The sequence below is a fragment of the Crocodylus porosus genome, unplaced genomic scaffold, assembly GCF_001723895.1.
Source record: "Crocodylus porosus isolate Cpor-Errol unplaced genomic scaffold, CroPor_comp1, whole genome shotgun sequence".
Taxonomy (NCBI): Eukaryota; Metazoa; Chordata; order Crocodylia; family Crocodylidae; genus Crocodylus; species Crocodylus porosus.
In genome coordinates, this window is record NW_017728906.1 from 155,210,918 (window position 1) to 155,232,198 (window position 21,281).

The following is a 21,281-nucleotide window of genomic DNA, read 5'->3' on the forward strand; positions in this document are numbered from 1 at the left end:
GGCGGAGCGCGCTGCACCCCGCCCCGCCCCGCCCCGCCCCCGGGGGCCTTGGGGCTTCCAGGTGGGAAAGGAGAGGAGTGTTGTTACTGCTGTGTTCATATCGAGCCTAGGGATTATGGCCATCAGTTTGTAGAGCCTGGCCTATGTTCAAGTGTGTGTTATCATGCTGGCTTCGCCACTGATTTTATGTATCGTTCAAATACTTCAGGCCAGTTGTACTGATCTCGTGCGTGGGGCTGCCTCCTCATTCCTCGGCAGAGCTGCACTGCGCAGTGCCCACCAGCGCCCTCAGCAAATTCAGGGGCCGCCCGTGTGCCCTGCCTCACGCCCCCTTGTTTCCAACCTGAGACTGCCACTGTTTTCTGTCCACTTCTGCATTTGTCCCAAACAGTCTGTTGTTGTATGCTCAGTGCTGTCGCTTTTTAGGGGGGGCTTGTAGATGTTTGTCGTGGGTTCCCAAAGCATGAGTAGGCCTGTGTCACGTGGCGGCAGGGAGCAGGTGCTGAGAGGGAGAGTGAACAAGATTTGAGAGAATTTTTCCCCTGTTCCTCTCTCACTTGCAGCCTCCAGCATTTAGGCTGCTTGGAGATGTTAAAAAAAAAAAGAGGGAAGAGGGAGTAGGGGGATACAGTACTTTACTTTAAACTTGGTGTGCTCTGACGCGGAGCCCAGCACGTGCCCAGAAGAAGCATTGCATTAGTTGGACCTGGCTCGCCCAACCTCTGTATAGACTGGGCACTTTAAGGGAGCTTTTCTCGTGCTTTAATCTAATAGCTGATTGAATCAGCTTTAGATAAAAGCGCCCAGAAGCCCTGCTGATGCATCCGATCTATACAGATGCTGCGGAGCTGGGTCAAAGTAACATCTGTTTCTTCCAATAAAGGGTGTTTCATAGAATTTCATAGACATTAGGGCTGGAAGGGACCTCACAAGATCATCGAGTTCAGCCCCCTGCCCCAGAGGCAGGAAGTCAGCTAGGGTGAAAGGATCCCAGCAAGATAAGCATCCAAACATTTCTTAAAAGTGTCCAGAGTAGGTGCTTGCACCACCTTTGGAGAGAGTCTATTCCACACCTTGGGGGCTCAGACAGTAAAGAAGTTTTTCCTTATGTCCAGCCTAAAACGGTCTTGGAGGCGTTTGTGACTGTTTGATCTTGTCATCCTTTGGGGCGCTCTGGTGAAGAGGCACTCCCCCAGGTCCTGCTGTACACCCTTTATATACTTATAGACAGCCACCAGGACCCCCCTCAGGCTGTGCTTCTCCAGGCTGAAGAGTCCCATGGCTGTCAGCCTGTCTTCGTAAGGCCTATTCTCTTGCCCTCTGACCATGTGCGTGGCTCTCCTCTGGACTCTCTTGAGCTTCTCCACATCCTTCTTGAATTGTGGAGCCCAAAACTGGACGCAGTACTCCAGCTGCGGCCTCACCAAGGCTGAGCACAGTGGGAGGATGACATCCTGAGATTTGCTTGAGACGCATCTATGGATGCAAGGCAGAGTTTTGTTCGCTTTACCAGCTGCAACATCGCATTGGTGGCTCATGTTCATTTTGTGGTTGATCATGACCCCAAGTCCCTTTCGGCCGTGATGCTAGTGAGCATAGCACTGCTGAACCTATAAGTGTGATGTGGATTTTTTTTCCCCCCAAGGTGGAGTACCTTGCATTTTTCTGTACTGAATGTCATCAGGTTTTTATCCACCCACTTTCTAAGCCTATCAAGGTCAGGCTGGGTCACCAGCCTATCCTCGGGCATGGACGCTCTACCCCAAAGTTTGGTGTCATCAGCGAACTTGACCAGTCTGCTTCTGACACCAGTGTCCACATTGTTAATAAAGATGTTAAAGAGTACAGGTCCAAGGACCAAGCCTCAGGGGACACCACTGGTCATGGAGCGCCATTATCATTTTCTTCCATCGCCTACCAGTCTCTGGGTCCGAACTTGGAGCCAATTCCCAGCCATTGGACTGTGATGTAGCTGAGGCTGTGTCACATTTGGGGGTAGGAGATTGAGGGGTGGAGAGGTATTCCTTTTACAAATGCCACTCATAACTCTCATTGTACTGTTAAGGGTCGAACTGCTAATGAAAAACAGGCTAGTTTAGAAGCAATTCCGGGGAATGAACAGTTAATTAGTAAGTGATTTTATTCTTTTAAACTGGGAGTATTTTGCTACGTTCATGATAAAATTTAGCTTGAGTAAGTTAATTACTGCTCTGAAACAAGTTATTGCTCAGTTATAAACTTTTGGGTTTTGTATTGACTTAGAATTTCCATAGGACTATGTTGTTGTTGGAGAAATGAACTGTTTGAAAATTATCTTAGCCCCTGCTACACATGACACTTATGACCTTCTCAGGAGTTAGATTATAAACTGTCCACAGTCATTGCGTGTCCAATGTAAACATCATGCTGTGATTATTGCAGGGCATAGCAGTAGGTCATACATTACTACTTTGAGGTCACATTCTTTCTACAAATGACAAAACTGCTGTGGACTGAACCATGCACAGAAGATTTAGAAATCAAATCAGGTGTTCTTGAAACAGAATACTAAATTGTTTGCCTTGAGTTAATTTATGTGAGTAGGGCCATATTCCAGTGGGAGTACTGCCCCAATGTGGCTATCTAGTGTATCTGCATCCTACTACATGGGGTGTACTAATGTAAATTAGCCCTTTAGACAGCGGTGAAGAGCCAAAGCTGAAGTCCTGTATTTTAGTCCAATGGAGAGAAGAAATTGGTGATGCTGCCCAGTCTGTTTGATGCTATTCTTCTTACTTTCAAGGAAGTATAGAGTCCCTCTGTCTTAACAAAGAGCGAATCAAACAACCCGAGACAGTTTGTCTGCTCACAGCACCAACTCTTTCAGTCAGAATCCCAACCCAGAGATCTATTCATTAGGCTTTTCCCAGGTTCTTGATAAGTAATGGTTCTGGCTTTCTTTTCAGCCTGGTTCAGAGCTTTGTCTCTGCTTCTCCACTTTAGTTGCCTTAACTTTGCCTGTCATCCCAACCTAAAAGGGTGATACATTAAGCAGGTAATAAGTGATTTGATAGATTAGGAGTGATACAGCCTTAACTATTTACACACCTACAACATCTGCTTGTCAGGCTAGTTTTGTATGGCTAGTACAAAGCAGTTTTTACCCTTTGGAATTGTACGCTCCCTGCTTAAAATACTTTCAGTTACTATGGAAGTGATCGCAGAGAGGCCTTGCTGAGGGCCTCTCTCAATGAGCCCCCAAAGAGTACCACCCTTTTCCTGTGGAACTGGTTGGCTGAATGGAAATTGCCTGTTCTGTTTAACTGCGGAATTCACATCTGAGGAAGTTTTTTTTCTAGCAACTTATATAGCTACCAGAGCCATCCCTTGTGGGTAGGTGTGAATTGGGGCAACTACCCTGGGCCCCAAGCTTTGGGGGGGCCCCATGGACAGTGCCACACAGGCCCTGCCGAGGGCGCCACCACTCTGTGTGACTGCCGCATGCCAACAGCTCCATGCTCCAGCCGCTTGCCACCCTTTACCGCCCCACTCCCTCATAGGCTGATGTGCTCTGGGCCCCACGTACCCTAGGGGCAGCTCTGACAGCTACACGTTTAGTCTTGGAGAGAGAGAGGCAGGGAAGGCCCACTGGAATTAAGCTCTCCCAAGAGCTCCTTAGATGGTCCTTATCCATAACTTTGGGTTAATTTGGGGACCAAACTATTTCCTGCACATCACTGCGTTTATTTGGGCAATACAGTACAGAGTCCCTCCAAAGGTTTATTCATCTTATGGCAAAAGTTTGCTGAAGTATTTTGGATTTAAAGCGTCTCACTTGATCACACAGGACTCCAAATCTAATTCACTCGAACCTATTACTATCATAGACTTTCTGTCACAGGCTTCCTTACTGTGTAAGATCTATTGAGAAATAGCCCAGAGCTGCCACTGAATATTGCTCATCAGCCTCAATCACTCTAACGGGCCCATGAATTCTCTTTTGCCACCCTATATTCCACCTCATTTTTAGACTGCTAGCCAACCCTCAAGGATGGTTCTTTACACTGTGATGCTCTTGGTCAGGAATATTCAATAGTTTGAACAGACGTATTTGACATATTCCCACCAGATGGCTGCAGCTTTGCAAATCAATTGCCAGGGTGCTGAGTAGTTTTTACTGCAGCAGCTACATCTTCCCCTTTTTCTACTGTGAGGCATCTAGAGGAGAGCAAGAACGTGATGAAGAGGAGATCAGGGATGATTAGATTGAGCACCTGCTCCAGAAGACTTTTCCTGAAAGACTTTCACCAAGTGCAGGGCTGTCTCTGGACTTCAGAAACAAACATCCACAGGTAAGTGAAGACCGTGCTACAAACATAGAGTAACCAACAGTGGGCAGGGATTACTACCTCGGTCTCAGAGTCCAGCCACTTGCAATCACAGTTAACTATCCAAAAGATGTCAAGTTGAAAACCAGAGTGGACCTGAGACCTGCAGTCTGAATTAAGACTTGAATCTTCTGCAAATTCATTGGAGTTTGTCCCCAAAAATCAATATCCCAGGACTGAGAGAAGTGATTATTCCCCTGTATTTAGCACTGATGAGACCACATCTGGAGTACTATATTCAGTTTTGGGCCCCCACTACAGAAAGGATGTGGACAAATTGGAAAGAATCCAGCAGCAGGCAATAAAAGTGGTTCAGGGGCTGGGGCACATGACTTACGAGGACTTACGAGGAGAAGCTGAGGGAACTGCAGTTTTTTAGTCTAGAAAAGAGAAGACTGAGAGGGGATTTGATAGTGGCCTTCAACTACTTGAAGGGACTGATAAAAGGAAAATTAACAGGATTGGCATTCAGCTTTTTTTGGCAGTGTAGTCAATAATGTCACCAATAAATGTCATGTGCACATGCATAGCCATAGCATGCACACAGCCAGGAACGCAGCCTGGCAGCTTGAAGAGCAGCATCCTGCCGGAAAGTCTTTTGGGGGCAGGGCAGGAGTGGGGAAGAGGTGTGGGAGCAGGCAGATCGAGGCCCCCCATGGTGAGGGAGGGAGTGGGACAGGGGCAGGGGCTGCCCAGCCAAGGCAGTGAATGTAACCCTGGGGAGCAGGACAGAGCTGCAGGCATTGTTTGGGAGGCACTGGAGGTGGGGTGGAAGGGTAGCTCCCTACCGCTGCATGCACCCCCAGGGGAGGCATGGGGGGTATGCATCTCTCCCAGATTTGTATGCAGGGCTAAAGTAGGCTGTCTGCTGCAGGCTCAGGGCCAGGGGCTGCATCAGCCTCTTCCTGGTGGGGGGCCTGAGCTGGTGCTGTGCTCCAGGTGGGCAATGTCATGCTGGGAGGGGCAGCTAGAGTGAGCTATAGCCACCCCAAAATTCAACAAAGCCACCCCTCTCAGTGCCACTGCCCCCCCTGAGCACAGCCCTAGCATAGCATGCTTCACTGGAAAGAGGCCGGTTCAGCGCCTGGCCCTGCAGTGGGCAGTGTGCCCTTGCCCCATGCACAAATCTGTGGGGGCACATGTCCCCTATGCCTCTTGTGGTTGTGTGTGCAGTGGCAGGGAGCTATCCTGCCCCCGTGTCCCCTGGATGAACTGCCTGCGGCTCTGTCCCACTCCCAGGGTCGCATTCACAGCCTTGGCAGTGTCTATCCCTGCCCCACTCCCTCCCTCACTGTGGGGGCCTCAATCTGCCCCCTTCATCTGTCCCTCCCCCTGCCCTGACTTATCAGCAGGAGGCTGCTCTCCAAGCTGATGGGCTGCATTCCTATAAATCAGCTATCAGATCAGTATCGGCCAATATGGCTGGTTAATAATTGGCCATTGGTATTGCCCAAGAAAAATCGTTATTGGTGCACCCCTACTAGTTTTCTAAGAAAGGCTGATTGGCCACTGCATTGGGGCTATCAGTGTCCATACAGGTTGGTTTAGAAAAACTAATGATGCTAGTATTTGCAGGAACTCTCACCTGTTTTCTGTAAAGGGTGATTTGCCAAAATGGCCAACTGCAAGATCATTCCTTTTCTCCTTGGGGAAGGCCCACATGCCTGGGTGCAGTTTAATGCACCTGAATTTTCTGTGCAGAAAATTCAGTTGCATTAATTGCACATGTACACTGACTGTTACTTGGTTGTAAGAAGTTGCATTGTATAAACCTCTGTGCCCAGACTGTCTGTGTAAATCACCATGTAGACAAGTCCTTAACAACATTGTAGTACTAACCTCACAATTTATGTGCCTAGATTCTGTCTACATGTTGCCCAATAGAAATATTTTCTGCACTTAGCTTGCCACCACGAAGTGTCCATTTAAAATTACCTCAAGACTTCCTTTTCCTGCATTTGATACACACAGTTGCTATCTGTACACATGAACTGCTGTTTTTTTAACATCTGTGCAATAATTCATCTTCAAACCTCTAGCTTTGTCATCATGACCAGAAAGCTTTTGCTGACTGTAGTATAGAGAAGGTAAATTTCATTCAAGGGTGGCTGCTTTTGCCAACTGATTTTTTTAAATCGTGTGTTATTTTGAGGTCAGAGTCTTCTCTTCAGAAAGCTTTTAATTGCTCTGGAGATCATTGCTGCAACTTCACATCCATGGCCTCACTGGCTGAACTAGGAACATTTACATTTCTGCAAGTTTTGGGAGGAGAAGACATAGACACCTCATCTGGTTGAGCAACAAGGTCCTCTTTCTCCTGCGTAGGCAGTATTTGCAGTTAGTGTCCCAACAAGAGGTGCATGAATGCCCCCTAGCCCTTGTGTCGCTGTAGTCATAGCATTGCAATCTACCCAATCTCCTGCCAACTGACCTTTTGGGATTCCTGGCTGCAGAGAGCCATTGCAGAGATGCATGGTTGATCCTGAACATTAGCTTCTTCTCATGCAGATAGTGATGGAAATGGTCTACAGATTTAACCACTACAAGGAGTTCCTTTTGAATAGTTAAATCTTCACCCCACCATAGATTTTTTCTGCAATTACCCACAAGCCTCAAGTCCCTTGTGTTCTTGTTTCAATATTTCTCCCAACCCTAGTGCTTTAGTATGCTAAATGCATATTAGTGTCTAATATGAAAGGGATCTTGAAACATGGATAGGCCAAGACTGGAGAAGTCACAAGAGGCTTTTTCAACCCTGAAAATACTAAACTCATGATTGTTTTTTTTCCCATTTCTCACCCAAGATGTGTCGTGGTTTTGCAATATTGGCAAACCTATGCACGGCCTCAGTTTTCTGTCAGTGAAAATTTCCTTTGCTTGTGTGCCCAAGATAAGTCCTTTTTCAAAACATTTCACATGTTCATGAGTTTAATGTCAGAGTGGAACCTTTTAGCTTATTATATACTATTCACAAAAGCGGGAGATTGACTTTTTGTGTGGGCCAAGTTATCATCAAGGTTTAACAAGAAGGCCAAGAGTGGACTCATGTAATGCTCTTTCCATCAGTCTCTGAAAATGCAGGAGCACTGTACAGGCTGAAAGCCATCATTATGAATTGCCACAGGTCTTTCTGCTATAAAAGCATTTTTACATGTCCTTCCCTCACTGTGAGGGCCTTAATCTGCACCCCCTCCCAGCCCCTTCCCCTTCACACAATAGAAGCATCATTTTGCAACACCCATTTTAAAATTTCATGTGGAAGACCCCTAGGGGCCAGATGGATTTACAAACACGCAGAAGTTAGACAAGTTTTTGTGGGGATTTGGGAATAACATGTGGGTTTTGTTGCATGTAATACACAGGTTTTTAAACCTAGTGCTTTAATCAACTGAGTGTTGTGTCAATTTTTAAATAGCAGAAAGGCTTGGTTTAATAACTACCAACAAGCTGCAAAACTAAATGACAGAAAAAAGACTCTTTTCTAATATAAAATGAGCTATTACAGGAAGTCTTAGTACATATTTAGCTGCAGCGGTGTTCTCACACCAATGCAGGCAGGAAACCTGTTCCAGCCTTGAAGCCTTCACTTGTGGACTGGGTGCAGGATGGTTTCTTGATCTTTCCTGGACTGCACACCTTGCTGGCAGTTTTCTGTCTTGCTTTTTATAGTGTTTTAATTGTATAGCTTCAAAGCATTTTTCCTTGATGGCTGGCTGATTAAAGTCCAAACAAAACAGGGAGGCCGGTTAGCTCTGGATTCTCTTTCTGGTTCTCTGCTCCTCTTTGGGCTCAACCTGGCCCACCTGCCTTGGGCCTCCAGCCCCACTGCACAGTTCTTCTTCATGGTTCAGGCTCCTCTGGTCCACTTGCCTTAAGGGTTGAGTTTGTGTCCTCCATCTTTCTCAATAGCCATGGCCATGCCTCACAGATGTTATTTTGCCAATGTTCTTCACCTCTGTAGTGGCCTCAGTCCTCTTGGCTTTGGGCCAGCATGAAGGTGGGCCAGCTGTTCTGGCCCAGCTTTCTCAACCCAATCCATGTCAGGTTTCCAAGCTCCATCTCACATTTTGCACCAGCCCTCCTAGGATCCCTGACCCAAGGCAAGGCTGCTCTCTCTACATGCCATCCCCTAGCCCTTGGGGGGCTAAAAGCGCAGTTCAAGTCCCTGACTCTGCCAGAGTTGCCATCCCCAGCATCTAACTGCATGCCCCTCATATACCCCTGTGGCCTCCTATCCTCCCCTTTCAGCCACACCCACTACAAAGCACTCATAAACCCCCTTTGGGTCTCTCAGGGTCCCAGTTGCTCACAGGCAGGAGAAAAAATTATTTGGGGGGCTGAATATGTGCACACATGCTGGATGTGGAGGTGCACATACAGGTAAGTCTGTGGGGGAAGGGGCGGGGGGAGGAGAAAGGGCAGAGGCTAAGGCAAATGGGGCCCTGGCCAGGTGGTGGGACAATCAGAGCACAGGCAACTCATCCAAGACCACAGGGGTTGGGGAGGGGGAGAGGGGACTCCTGCTGCTGTATGCACCTCAGGAGAGGCCCAGGGGACATGTGCCCCCCCATCTGTGTGCAGGGCAGAGATGGCTGCCACTGCATGCTGGACTCTGCACCCAGAGCCCCACGATGCCTTGTGCATCCCACTGACAGGAGGGCAGAGGGCAGGAGGAAAAGGGCGCACATGCCCATTGTGCTTGCCCCAGGACTGCACACAGCAGCAGGAGCCCTCTGTGCCCCTGGATGAGCCGTCCGGGCTCAGACTGTCCCACCACCCAGCCCAGCTGGGGCCCCATTTTACCCTAACCCCTGCCCCCCTCCCCTCCCTCACTGTGAGGGTCTTAATCTGCACCCCCTCCCAGCCCTTCCCCTTCACAGAATAGGAGCAGTATGTGCCTGCCAGTGGTCCCCACATCAGACTATGATCCTGGCTGCATGTGCACCCATCCCCACCTCTTCCTGTTCCTGCTGCAGCCACCCAGAGCCCACAGCCGGGCTGCCTTGTGGCCGTATCTGCTGCCCCACGTTTGGAGGGGCCAAGCCCCTTTAGCCCTGGCCTTCCACCACCTATGCAGTTGCTCCTACCTTGTAGCTGCTGGCGCCTTACAGCTCCTCAGATACCTGATCAGTTGGATGCCTCTCTGTTACCTCCCAAGCCAGCAGGCAATCTGTCCTCCATGGAGCCAGGCATTTAATGGGCTAGGCTCAGCCCTCTCTGGTCACATGGCTCAGGCAAGCGTTCCACCCTAAACTGCAGCCACTGCCTCCTCCCCTGCTGCTCCTTAATTCCTTTTGAGTTTCCCTGCATGCACACTGTGTTGCTGCTGGGCTTTGCCCAGTTGCCTATCTAACTGCATCCCTTTGGTGCTGGCTCCCTGGCTCTCAAGTAGCAGGAGTTGGGAACCCTTGCTACACAGGCCTTAACCATGGTGTCTCTAAGAGGCTGCTGGGCTCAGGTAGACACCCTTGCCCCTCTTTGTTGAAGAGCAGGTTGTGAAAAATAATCTTAGATCAAGTGATCATGAGGTGACTTGGTGTAAATTAAATGGAAAGATAAACAAAAGCAGTTTTGTGACTAAAGTTCTTGATTTCCAAAGGGCAGGTGTTGGGAAATTAAAGAAACTAATTAATGAAAGCAACTGGGCCATAGAGCCAAAAATCACAAAATCATAATAAAACAAGGCTGGAAGAACTATCAGGAGAGCATCTAGTCCAACCCCCTGCTCAAGGCTGAAGCATCCCTATTTGAACCATCTCAGATAGATGTTTGTTTAACCTGCTCTTAAAAACTTTCAATGAGAGAGTTTCCACAACCTCTCTAGGTAATCTGTTCCACTGCTTAACCATGCTCAGAGTTAAAAAGTTCTTCCTAATAGTTAACTTCAATCTCTCTTGTTACAATTTAAGCCCAATATGTCTTGTCCAGTCTTCTGTGGGCACAAAGAACAACTGGTCATTATTTCATCACTGCTGTTATCATCAATAATAAAAATAATTATTCTTATATCTCAATTTGATGGCTGGTGTTATGATAAACTAGATCTCTCTGCAATTGTTTATTAATTGTTGTTAATAATAAATTAAATCTGTTGTTGCCAGATTGAGTCCTACTTCTGTTCACTCTTTTGTATCCATTATCCACTCTCTTCTGTGTTTCCCCCTCTTTTTCCTTCCTTCTTCCTTTCTTAAGATCTATAGAACTTGGCCGAAAGATAAAGGAAATGCCTTGCAGTTGAAATTTAAACTAGAGCTAGCCAAAATCCAGGCTTTCAAGTTCAGTGGACATTTCATGGGTTTTATTTGTTTTTCTTTGGTTTTAAATGTAGTTCTATCTGAACTAGATTGGAACTATTTTTATTTTAATTTCTGGAAAACTGTAAGCTCCCCAGACCTTGCATCTGCTCAGTGAAACTGACGTTCTGGCAGTTTCATTACTAATAGCACAGAGTCAGTTTCCAAAAGCAGATGCAAAGGGCTTCCAGTATCTTCTACCCCCAAGAAGACTCATCAAACATATCTGCCCTGAGGCTTGATATTTCATTGCTTCCAGGGAACTCAGGTCTGCAACAAATCTGCTTAGGTGCATCTGTTCAGGGGCTTCCAGTATGCATCCTCTGGGGCAGAACTGTCAATCAAGTCTGCCCTAGGGTTGTAGACCATAAGGCTTAATTTCCATGGTATCTGGAGTGTAATATCAACTGAGAAGTTCTGTAGTTGCTGAAAAAGTTTTCAGGGAAAATAAGATAGACAGGATCTGAATTCCCAAGATAACGAAAACAACCCAATAAAGGTTGATGAGATTTTCAAGCTGTGGGCTGGATCACAGTGGCTTGGGTCCCAGGTAAGCTGGTGTTCCCAGCCTGCTGCTGCTTCTTTCTCACCACCTGACAATGTTAGCATGCAAAACTCCCTCTGCAGCCTAGCCATGGCAGTGACACACTACCCTTCTCATACCTGGCTGTGGTGTGGCATGGGTAAAACCCCCTGGCTTCACAGACCAGATCCAATGACTGCAGCCCAGATCTGGCCTGCAGGCTGTACATTGCTGATGGCTGTCCCAAAATCACCACCAACAAAAGCAACCTTTACTGGAAAATAACCCAGACTTTTCAGGCCATTTTATAGATATTTAAAGCTGTCTTTCCACAAACAAACTCTCCACAGGAATGTGACATTGCAAACATTTTAGCACTATCCGGGGTGCATGTGACCTCCTGCATCAGATAGGCTAAACTGAGCCCACAAAATTTCTGCTGAACACAAGAGTTTCCATTTGTATTATTTGCATCTAGGATTTGATAGAATTCTGTTCATTTGTCTAAGTATGGTTCAGAATTATTCTATTCCATTGGATATCATATTCACTTCTAGTGTAAAATGAGTCCAGCTGTATGTAAAGCACCAGAACCTAATTTTATTATGCCCACACCAGATATTATTACAAGTTTTACAAGAAACTTCTGTGGTTAGCTCACAGCCAGTTAAGTGCTTGTTCAGAGAGCTATTCTGAAGCCCTTCATGAAGTGACTGGCAGTGAAAAATGCAGTTTCTAAGAAAAGACAAAGGGGCAGATCTCATCCCCTGTCCCAGCCTATTTGTACTATGGTGGCATGACCAGAATTGTCACAGATGGTAGAGGAAGAATTCCCTCTATGCAAGCAAAAAAGGACACTATAAGTAGTGTTGCACTGCCGTTTTGTAAGGCATAGCCCAAAAGGCAGGAGCTGGTATCTGAAGTAAAGGCACTATGAGGATTCTGGGCTATGACAGCTCAGGAGACACTGGGCAGGGAGGGGAGGGAAGATGGCATTAATCTATTTTTCTGACCTTTACAATTTGGGGCTGCTCTGAGGGCCATTATAACTATTGGTGTAAATTAGAACAGCTAGAGACTATTCTAATTTATGACAGCTAACCATCTTGACAGCAGAAAGTGGCTTAAAGCTATCCTTTTGCTCCATCTGCTTAGTATATGTAGCACAGAATCTCAGACTGACAAACCCTGGACTGTTGGTGTAAATCATGCTTCAAAAACGTGACAATGACTCCACACTGTGTAGCTGTGCAGGCTCAGATCAAGCATAGTCCTATGCTTACCTGGCAAGTGAAACACTGTGACCACTGAGGTGGTCTTCCTAGCTGCAGCTGGGAGAGACCGCTTTCCTGGCACAGGTATAGTACCTGCTAAGGTAATGTATAGTTAACCTCCCACTTAGCTGCTGGAGTGGGAAGGTCTTGGCTTTATGCCCACTTTAAGGAAAGGGGAGACTCCTCCCTAGCTTGCTTCTGCAACCATATGGCTGAGGGCAAGCAAAACTCCGGGGGCATCTGAACCCAACGCCTCCAGGCTTGGGCCTGCAAGTAGGATGCCCGCCAAAGGATCTGGAAACATCTGAAGTCCCAGATGGGAGTGGAGGATGTTTGCCAGTAGTAGAGCCACTTATAGTTCTGGACTGACTCACAGATTTGGAATTTGATTTGGCTAATTCAGCTTGAAATATGGAAGATTTAAAAAAAAAAAGAGCTGTGATGAAACTTAGAATTTTATACCACATGGAGATGACCATATGAGACCCAATGAGGTCACTGGTCCATCTAACACGGTAACCTGTTCCCAGTACAGATTAGTACCCTGTTTCAGAGGAAGAGATAAGCATCTACAACCTAAGAACAACCTTCCCTTGAAGGAACTTTCTTCTAAATCTCTTAGTTATGTTATTATCAAATGGACCACTGAAGAGTACCAGGGTAAGACTGGGGTGAAGATCAGGGTAAATTTGCTTATTTATTTATTCTAGCTACTACATATATACAATGCTCGCCTTAGAAAAAGCTTAGGATTGATTCAGCTCACACATACCTGTTAAAGTTTTTCAACTTTTTCAGTGATCCACTTTCCTTTCTGTAATGCTGCTCCAAATAGAAGCATTTGCTACACACCAGTATATAGTGGCGTGCTTCCAAAGTATATGAATCTGTAATTTAGGTGTTTGCAGTGTTTTGTTTTGCCTCCTGATGTATTACTTTCCACAGTAAGAAGTTTATAGAAATTCAAATACCTCATGGCGATGATGGCACTGGCTCTTGCACCCTCCTTGGAGTCCTGCTTCACCCAAAGTTTAAAATCAACTGCCTGGCAGTGGCAGAAGCATTTCTAGTCAGGCAGTGCTGAGGGAGTCAATTGACTTCATAGCTCATTATAATCTACCTGATCCCTTCTAAACTCTTCATTTGACCACCCTCTTTTTTTTTTTTTATGGTCCTGATCTTCCATCAATGAAGCTAGCTTTTGTTCTGCCATGCTGCTGTCTTTGCTACCCCTAGTAATGAAGCTCCTATTTCACAGCCCTGCAGACTGTTTTTAACTCATTTCAGTGAAGCTGTATGCATTTCTGCTTCAGTCTTAAATTGAATAATACAACCCTAGGCCCGTAACTGGTTAGTAAAGCTTCTCATTTATTTTTACTTGGAGAAAAAAAGTGTTGTTTTTATATGCGATGATCAGGGATCCTGGTTTTCTCTGATAAAAAAAAAATCCCCAATTTTTGGGTTAAAGAGAGTAACCCAAAATCCATGTTATTCTGTGATAAGAATTAAACGTCACTATATATATCTACATATTAATGACATTTCATTTTTTTCAAGGAAATTGTGGATTTTGCGTTCCTTTTTTTAAAACCAGAAAATTGGGGATTTTTTTTTGAATCAGACAAAACAGGATTCCTGGTGATGATACACCTCCTCACCTGCACCCCCTTGTCCAAATCCTACATCTGCCTATGGGTGACCCCCAGGGGCCGGGCCAAGGCGGGGGTTCGGGGCAGGTAGGGACAGCCCCGTGGCATCTGACAGAATGTCATGGGGGGGTTGAAGGGACATGCCCAAGGCCAGGCAGGGAATCAGTGGCACAGGCAGGATCCAGGTCCTGCTCCTCCCTCGCGTCCCGCCTAGAGGCTGCAGGGGAAGCCCCTGGGCGCCGCCCGCGACCTCGGAACGCTTTTCTCAGCTGAGCTTTCGAGCCGGGCAGCGGCGGCAGGGGACGTTGAGGCTGCGGACCGCGCGCTGCTTCCGGTCCCACTTCCGGTCCCGCTCCAGCTCGGCGACGCTGGGATGTGGAGCCGCGTGTGCGCGCTGCGCTGCGCGGCCGTTGTCTGCTGCCCCCTGCCCGTCTGTCCGCGGCCGCCTCGCAGGTACCAAGCGGCGGGCGGCGGCAGCGCTGTTCCCGGGCTGGGCTGCCCCTCCCCCTCCCCCTCCGGCGGGGTCCCAGGGACTGCGCATGCTCCGGTGGGCGCTCTAGAGGCCCCGGGGCGGAGGAAGGTGCTCTCCTCCATGCGACCGGGGGTAAAATTCCTTCCTGACCCGAAATCCGGATATCGGCGTGACCCTGAGCGGAGGGCAATGCCCTTTAGCCAGGAGAATGGGCACAACCCCATTGAAGTCCCCAGACTTGGCCGTAGCCGGCATCCAGTGCATCTGGGGAGAATTAAAAACACTGACACGCATAGCAGGGAAAAAAGGATGGCCTCTCCCTGCCCCTCACGGCTCCGGGTTTCTGAGTGTTGTTGTGGCACCTTCTCTGTTGGCCTCTTTCTAATGTACCTGGGTGGTTTTGTGGAAGGTGGCCTCGGCAGGGCCTAGCAAAGCAGAAGAGTAGCTGCTGCCCCAGGCTTGTGAGTGCTGTTCCTCCTGATGCTCCGTGGTGCACTGCTGCCTTGTTTTGCAATACACAAGACTAGCTCAGGCTCAGTTGATCTCTGCTGTAACCTCTGGGTCATAGAAATCATGGAGAAGTCAGGCAGGAAGGGACCTCCAGAGGTCACCTAGTCCAACCCTTGTGTGAAGCAAGATCATCCCCATATAAACCATCATCTAAACCAGCGGTTCCCAATCTGGTACACAGACACCCTGTCAGTGATACGTGTTAACAGATTTTTTATAATTACTTCGTATGCCAAAACATTTGCTGGTGGTACTTAAGGTTGTGTCATTTTAAATTGATGGTGCGCAATCTGTCACAGTTTGGGAACCGCTGATCTAAACTCGACATACAGCAACTTGGGTCTGACACAATGCACAGCTAACACCCTAACCTGCCACAGGGAAAGTAAGGGAACCGCAGCAGCCCATGACCTGCTTCCCTGAAATGTTAATATAAGCTCAAGAGAGCTACACAGAAAGGCAGAACCCCCCACAGTCTGCACCAGTCTGACCAGGGGGTAAAATTTCTTTGTGACCTCAAATACGGTGATCAGTCTGATCCTGGTCTCTCTCTCTATCCTTGGACTCGCCATCTTCATCACTGCATCCGAGATGGCAGGTCATGTTCAATTGCTTTTTGCTCTGACTGCTTTATTTTTAATGTATGTATCCTTGCGTCATTCCTGTGAGGCAGAGAAGTACCACTTCCCTGCTTTTAACAAATGTACAGAAGTGAAGACTAAAGGCTTATCTTTAAACAGGAAGTTTACACTGGTATAAGGTAAGGCGTGGCTTTACACTAAGACTTACATTGCTGTAATGTCCTGTGCGGATACTCGAATGACTTTTCTTTGGTTTGTTTTAGTTGAAAATATGAAATTCCTGCCCTGTTGTGTTGCTAATAATGGGGAGGTCAAGAACAGGTGATCAGCTGATGTTATCATTTCCCTTGGCACTCTGCGTAGTCCTCTGTGGTAGTCCACTACCCTTCCCCCCGCCATAGTTCTAGTAGCGCTACCAGGGAATGGGGGTATATATTATTAACACCCTCTCACACAGCTTTTCCAGTTGTTGCAGGTTAACAGTAAAGAGTAAGCAGATGCCTTTTTTGGGATGAGAACCAAATTAAGTGAATGTACATACACCTACATATAATTTAAAGTTTCATGTAGCTGGGAGGTAGGGGAGAGAAAACAGTGGTGTTCATTGGCAGAATGAAATGTATGCTTAAAGCATTGGATAAAAGTTAGTAGCACAGTTTAGAAACTTAATGTTTTTTTCAACTAGAAACTTTAACTGAGTGAAGAAGCAGTAGCCCCCTTTGAAATAAAGGCTGTAACAAACAGCCTTTCTTAGCAGCCTGCCACAAATTAAGCAGGCTGTGAACCCTCCAGATATCATTGATCCATGTTTGACTATACACAGAATGGAAGAATGGAAACATGCTTTCAAAATGAAAGTTGAGTTCTAAATATAAATTTTTGATGGCCAAGATATTAAAACAATGTTTGTTTCATTTCAAGGCTGACGTTTTCTTTGACCGAAAATAAAATGTTTAATTTCAAGCTTTATTTAATTTTTTTTTTTTAAATTTGAAGAGGCAATGTTTTGAATTGAAAATCAAAACACTTCATTTTTTAAAAATGAAACGTAACTTCTTAAAGGTTTTTTTCTTTTTCAAAGCAAATGATTTGAAACTGAAACTAAGATGCAGAATATCTTGACATTGCCAAATCTGCATTTCATCAAAAATATCACCCAGGTCTAGTAGTAATTTCAGTCTTCCACAGTTCTAGAGTGCATAACAGACTGTGGCTGCATTTCTGTGCAGATTTAAGGTTTTTTCTAGTTTGCCAGCAGTGTTAGACAAGGCTTTGGTCAGATGACTTTTTCAGGGTCACACGGTTGCAAGATTATGGCCTGTATTACAAAATTGCGCCCACAGTTGTGGTGAAAGTGGAGATTGCAACGTTTCAGCAAACTGCTTGGGTGCCATGCTACTCATTCAGTTCATACCTCTCTCCTTTTATGGAGAAAAGAAAGCTCTTTAACTGACTAGTGCATGAAGATTCAGTAGTTGCAAATCTAAAATATTTCTGAATCTGAATGTCTCAGTTCAGTTTCTACAAAATTATGCCCAGTTGGTTGTTACTAACACATCAGTTCTTAAAAGTGTATAATTTATGCCTTGTCTCTGTTTCCTCTTCCCTCTCCCTGATTTTTCTAGTAAAATACAAAAGTGCTTTAGCAGTAGTGCTGGGTTCTGCAATCAGAAAGATGAGTCTACCATTTCTGCAGACAGTACTACTGAGAAGGCTTCAGAGAATCAGAAGAAGAAAACAAAGAAGAATAACAGGAAGACCTTGTTCAATATTCTTCATGGCATGAAAGTAGAAGAAAGCAGAAATAAGGAAGTGCTGTTGGAAAACAAACTTCAGATGAAGAAGGGAACCAAGAGCCCCCTAGAACATATGGAGAGTGCAAGTGAAATAATTCTGGAAGATAAAAATAAGAAAGCTGCAAGGTAAAGTACAGTATCCTCACATCATGTCTTTTCTGTCAAGTTGATGTTATTAATGTTGAGGATAAAAAATGGCATAAACTCTTGCTTATCATAGAGAAGGATTCTCTGAGGGAACAGTCCTTTTGCAACTGATACAAATGTATGTTCTAATACAGTGCTAATTAATGGCTGGACAAAGCATATTGTATTTTTTGTTGCAAACTTTGTATTCCTGAAATGGAATTTTCAAAATGAAACGTTATGAGCTGTCCTTGGGTCACTTTTTAGCAGGAATGACAAAATTTTCCTCTTAAAATGCCATTGTTACTTAAGAGGGAATAAGGCCTATATTTAAGGGGAGTTTTTTTTGATGAGGTGGGGAGTACAACCAGTCATCAAAAATATAATTTTGTAGCTGAAGGCCAGTTGTTTAGATGCAACCAGAGGGAAAAAAATATTTGAATCAAAAAATAACTGCAGAAATCTTTTTTCTCTCTCCAGTATGTTAATGCGTAAAACAGATCGTTATTCCTAAATCCAGTGGTTAAGATTATGCAAAATATCACGAGGAAAAATAATGATATCTATGTTTTACTGAGGAAGACTTTTTGTCAGTGACAGAAATCCTTTTTCTAATACCAGTAGTTGAAATCCTTATTTTCAGGAGGAAAAAAGTCATGGGACAGCTGTGTCTTAATGATGGCTTTCTTTTTCTTATAATCTATGCTGTTTATAGTTCTTGGCATAATAATTGTAATCTGTCTGGAAAGATGTTGGCTCAACTTCTGATTAGTTAGCAGATGGCAGTTTGCTGGTATTTCAGCTACAGATTTGAGAATACTAGCTCTGCAGTTCTACCCACCCTTTGATTGGTTGACAAAAGCTAGACACACTTGGCCTGTTTTTTGAATGTTGCATGACCATTATCTCTAAGTTGTTAAGACCTACAGTAATTGCTGGCACTAAGACTGGTTAGCTACTTATTCTTTGGAAAGAAGTATATGATTTTGATTTTTCATATTTTTGTATTTGTTGCATTTCTTACAGCGACACACTTGTAAGTCCAGCTCTGGTAAAAGCTGCCTCTATGATTGCCTCTTCCTTACCATGTAACAGGAAACAGACACTGTCAGATTTACTTTCAGAATTAAGGAAACATCACAAAATCACATGTGCACAGCGAAGTGGGGAAGCAAGTAATGTAAGGTCTGTATATTATTTTTCCCAGGAATGTTCAGGCCTGTAACATCATGCTGTCTTGATGGTTGGAAACACTGTCAGACAAATGGCTGTAAAAGACACCTTCAGCTATGTTCTTTACAAAGCTGATAACCGAGATATGATTTGATCAAGTTGTACTAAACTGTTATATTTGTAGCATTGTCCAGTTTGCGTCCCTCTGCCTCAGTCATCACTAAAGGTATGGACTTATAGACTTCATCTGGTCTGCTAAGTTTTCATGGCAGTTTTGCAAGGTGCCCCGAAGTAAGGCTGCTTCTGTTTGTAGCTTCACCCTTCATTCCAAAAGTTTCTAGACAGCCCCAAAAATTCATGGCATTTTTCCTTTTCTTACCTGGTTTTCAACCAGGCAAGCATTATTTGTTTGGAAGGTGCAAAACAACTTTGCTGACTTAAATTTGGTGAAGATGACCAAAGACAGGCTACTGACTTCTCTGATTCTGCTATTTCCAGCATAACAGCTCAGAAAAGGAACTGTAAAATCTAATGAAAAAGTGAGCAATAGCAGAAAATTGGATCTGCAGCGAGTGAGAAGGTTAATACTTGTTACTGAGACTATGTATTTGCCATAAGCCACAAGTAGTACAGAAATTTATTAAAATAGCCTTCATTTGGGAGGAAATTCAAGTAACGCATTATTGGCCAACATAGTGATTGGAAATGTAGGTTCATAATAAGACTGACAAAAAGTTACTGGTCGGGTGTTATAGTGATTAGGATATCTTTTTCTGTTGGTATACTAATGAGCATTAGCAGAGAAAGCAGCCAAAAAGTTGACAACGTTTCATGCTGACATCTACTGTTTCAATTACTGAAAAACGGCTATGATTTTGACAGGTTACAGATCGCTACAAATAGAGTCAGGGAGAAGCACTGTGCCAGATAAAAGTTAACTTCATTAAAAATAATGTGATACATGTTCTTGAGAGGTTGGAAAATGAAAGCTTCCCATTTAGGTTGAATTCATAGCTATCAGGCAAGAGTGCCAGGGGTTATTATAGGTAGATAAATGGAGCTCTCCTGAAATGCCTGGAATCTATACTATTTGGATTGGTTTTTTTTAAAGGGGTGTTTGAAAATGGTTTTTTTTTTTTTTTTTTTTTTTTTCCACTGGTCCTGGAAGCACTGCTATACCAGGTCAATGCATGGAGTGGATGGAGCACGCTCCAGGTCCACCAACCAATATCAAAAAGAATCTGTTCAATATAGACCTCCTATGGAGGACATATCAGAGACAATCACCCTGGGAAAACCACCTTCCAGATCATGGTGTTGTGCTATGTGAGGTGCTCAGCCCCCTGGCCTGTTGGCCTAGATTTAGCTCCTAGCCCCATGTCACTTGGCTTGTGGGGCTCCCCATAAGTCCATGGGGAGCCACATAGGCTGTGGTCCTGTGCACTAGATTGAGCATGCAGTGCTAAGTAGAAGTGGTGTGGGTGGCATGGGGCCTGATCCTGCAGCACAGGGCCAGGCAAAAGCAGTAGAGATGCACCAATACATTGGTCCATATTGTATTGGTACCGATAAAAGGATAATTGACAATGTCAGTAATTGTCTTTTTTTGGCCAGCGTGGCTGATAATGTCGCTGATAAATGCCATGTGCATGCACACAGCCACAGCGTGCACGTGACCAGGAGTGCAGCCTGGCAACGTAGAGAGCAGCATCTGGGCTGTTAAGTCGGGTGGGGGGGCAGATTGAAGCACCCATGGTGAGGGAGGGGGTTAGGGCAGTAGAAGGCGCTGCTCAGCCAAGGTGGGGCATGGGACAGAGCTATAGGCAGCTTGTGAGGAGGGGGCATGTCCCCCCCTGGATTTGTGCATGGGGCAAGGGTGGGCTGACTGCTGGGAGCTAGGGCTGTGCCAGGCTCTTCCCGGTGGTGGGGGCTGGGCCAGGGTTGTGCTTGGGGCGGATGGAGGTGGAGCAGGCAGCTGGAGTCCTCCCAGCATGGCCGCTGCCTGTCCCGCCCAACCCAAGCACAGCCAGGAAGAGGCTGGCGCAGCCCCAGCCCTCAGCCACAGCCCATGCTTCCCCTGCGCACAGATCCGGGGGGCATGTGCCCCCCCATGCCTCCCCTGCGGGTGCATGCAGTGTGCGGAGCCTCCCCTCCCTGTCCCAGCCCCACTCCCTCTCTCATCGTGGGGGCTTCAGTCTGCCCCCCTCATGCCCCTTCCCTACCCAATAGACCTACCTGCCGGAGGCTGCTTTTCAAGCTGCTAAGCTTTAAAAAGGCAATCAGATTGGTATCAGCCAATATGGCTGGTCAATAATCAGCCATTGGTATTGGCCCAAAAAATCTTTATCAGTGCATGCCTAAAAACCAGTGCAGGGCAGCTCAGGAGGCCAAAATGTTGAGCACCACTGCACTAGATCCATGGTATAAATTTCCCTTGAATGATGTCTATAGTTTTAGTTATCTCCTATTATCAGAAATGTAAAAGTTGCAGAGAAGTCTGATATGAGTGGTTAGAGA

General features: G+C 45.8%; 1 protein-coding gene across 2 annotated transcripts in view; it reads left to right on the top strand.

The window, feature by feature from the left end:
• Positions 1–14,452: 14,452 nt before the first annotated feature.
• MRPS31 (mitochondrial ribosomal protein S31) overlaps positions 14,453–21,281 on the top strand; it is a 23,812-nt gene continuing 16,983 nt past the window's right edge. Inside the window, exons 1-3 of one of the 2 annotated variants that reach the window (XM_019530014.1) lie at positions 14,453–14,559; positions 17,295–17,591; positions 18,618–18,776. In XM_019530014.1, the coding sequence (XP_019385559.1) occupies positions 14,480–14,559; positions 17,295–17,591; positions 18,618–18,776 (536 nt within the window). In that variant the 5' untranslated portion in view covers positions 14,453–14,479. The remainder of the gene's footprint in view (positions 14,560–17,294; positions 17,592–18,617; positions 18,777–21,281) is intronic. The other variant, XM_019530015.1, reaches the window with a different exon arrangement.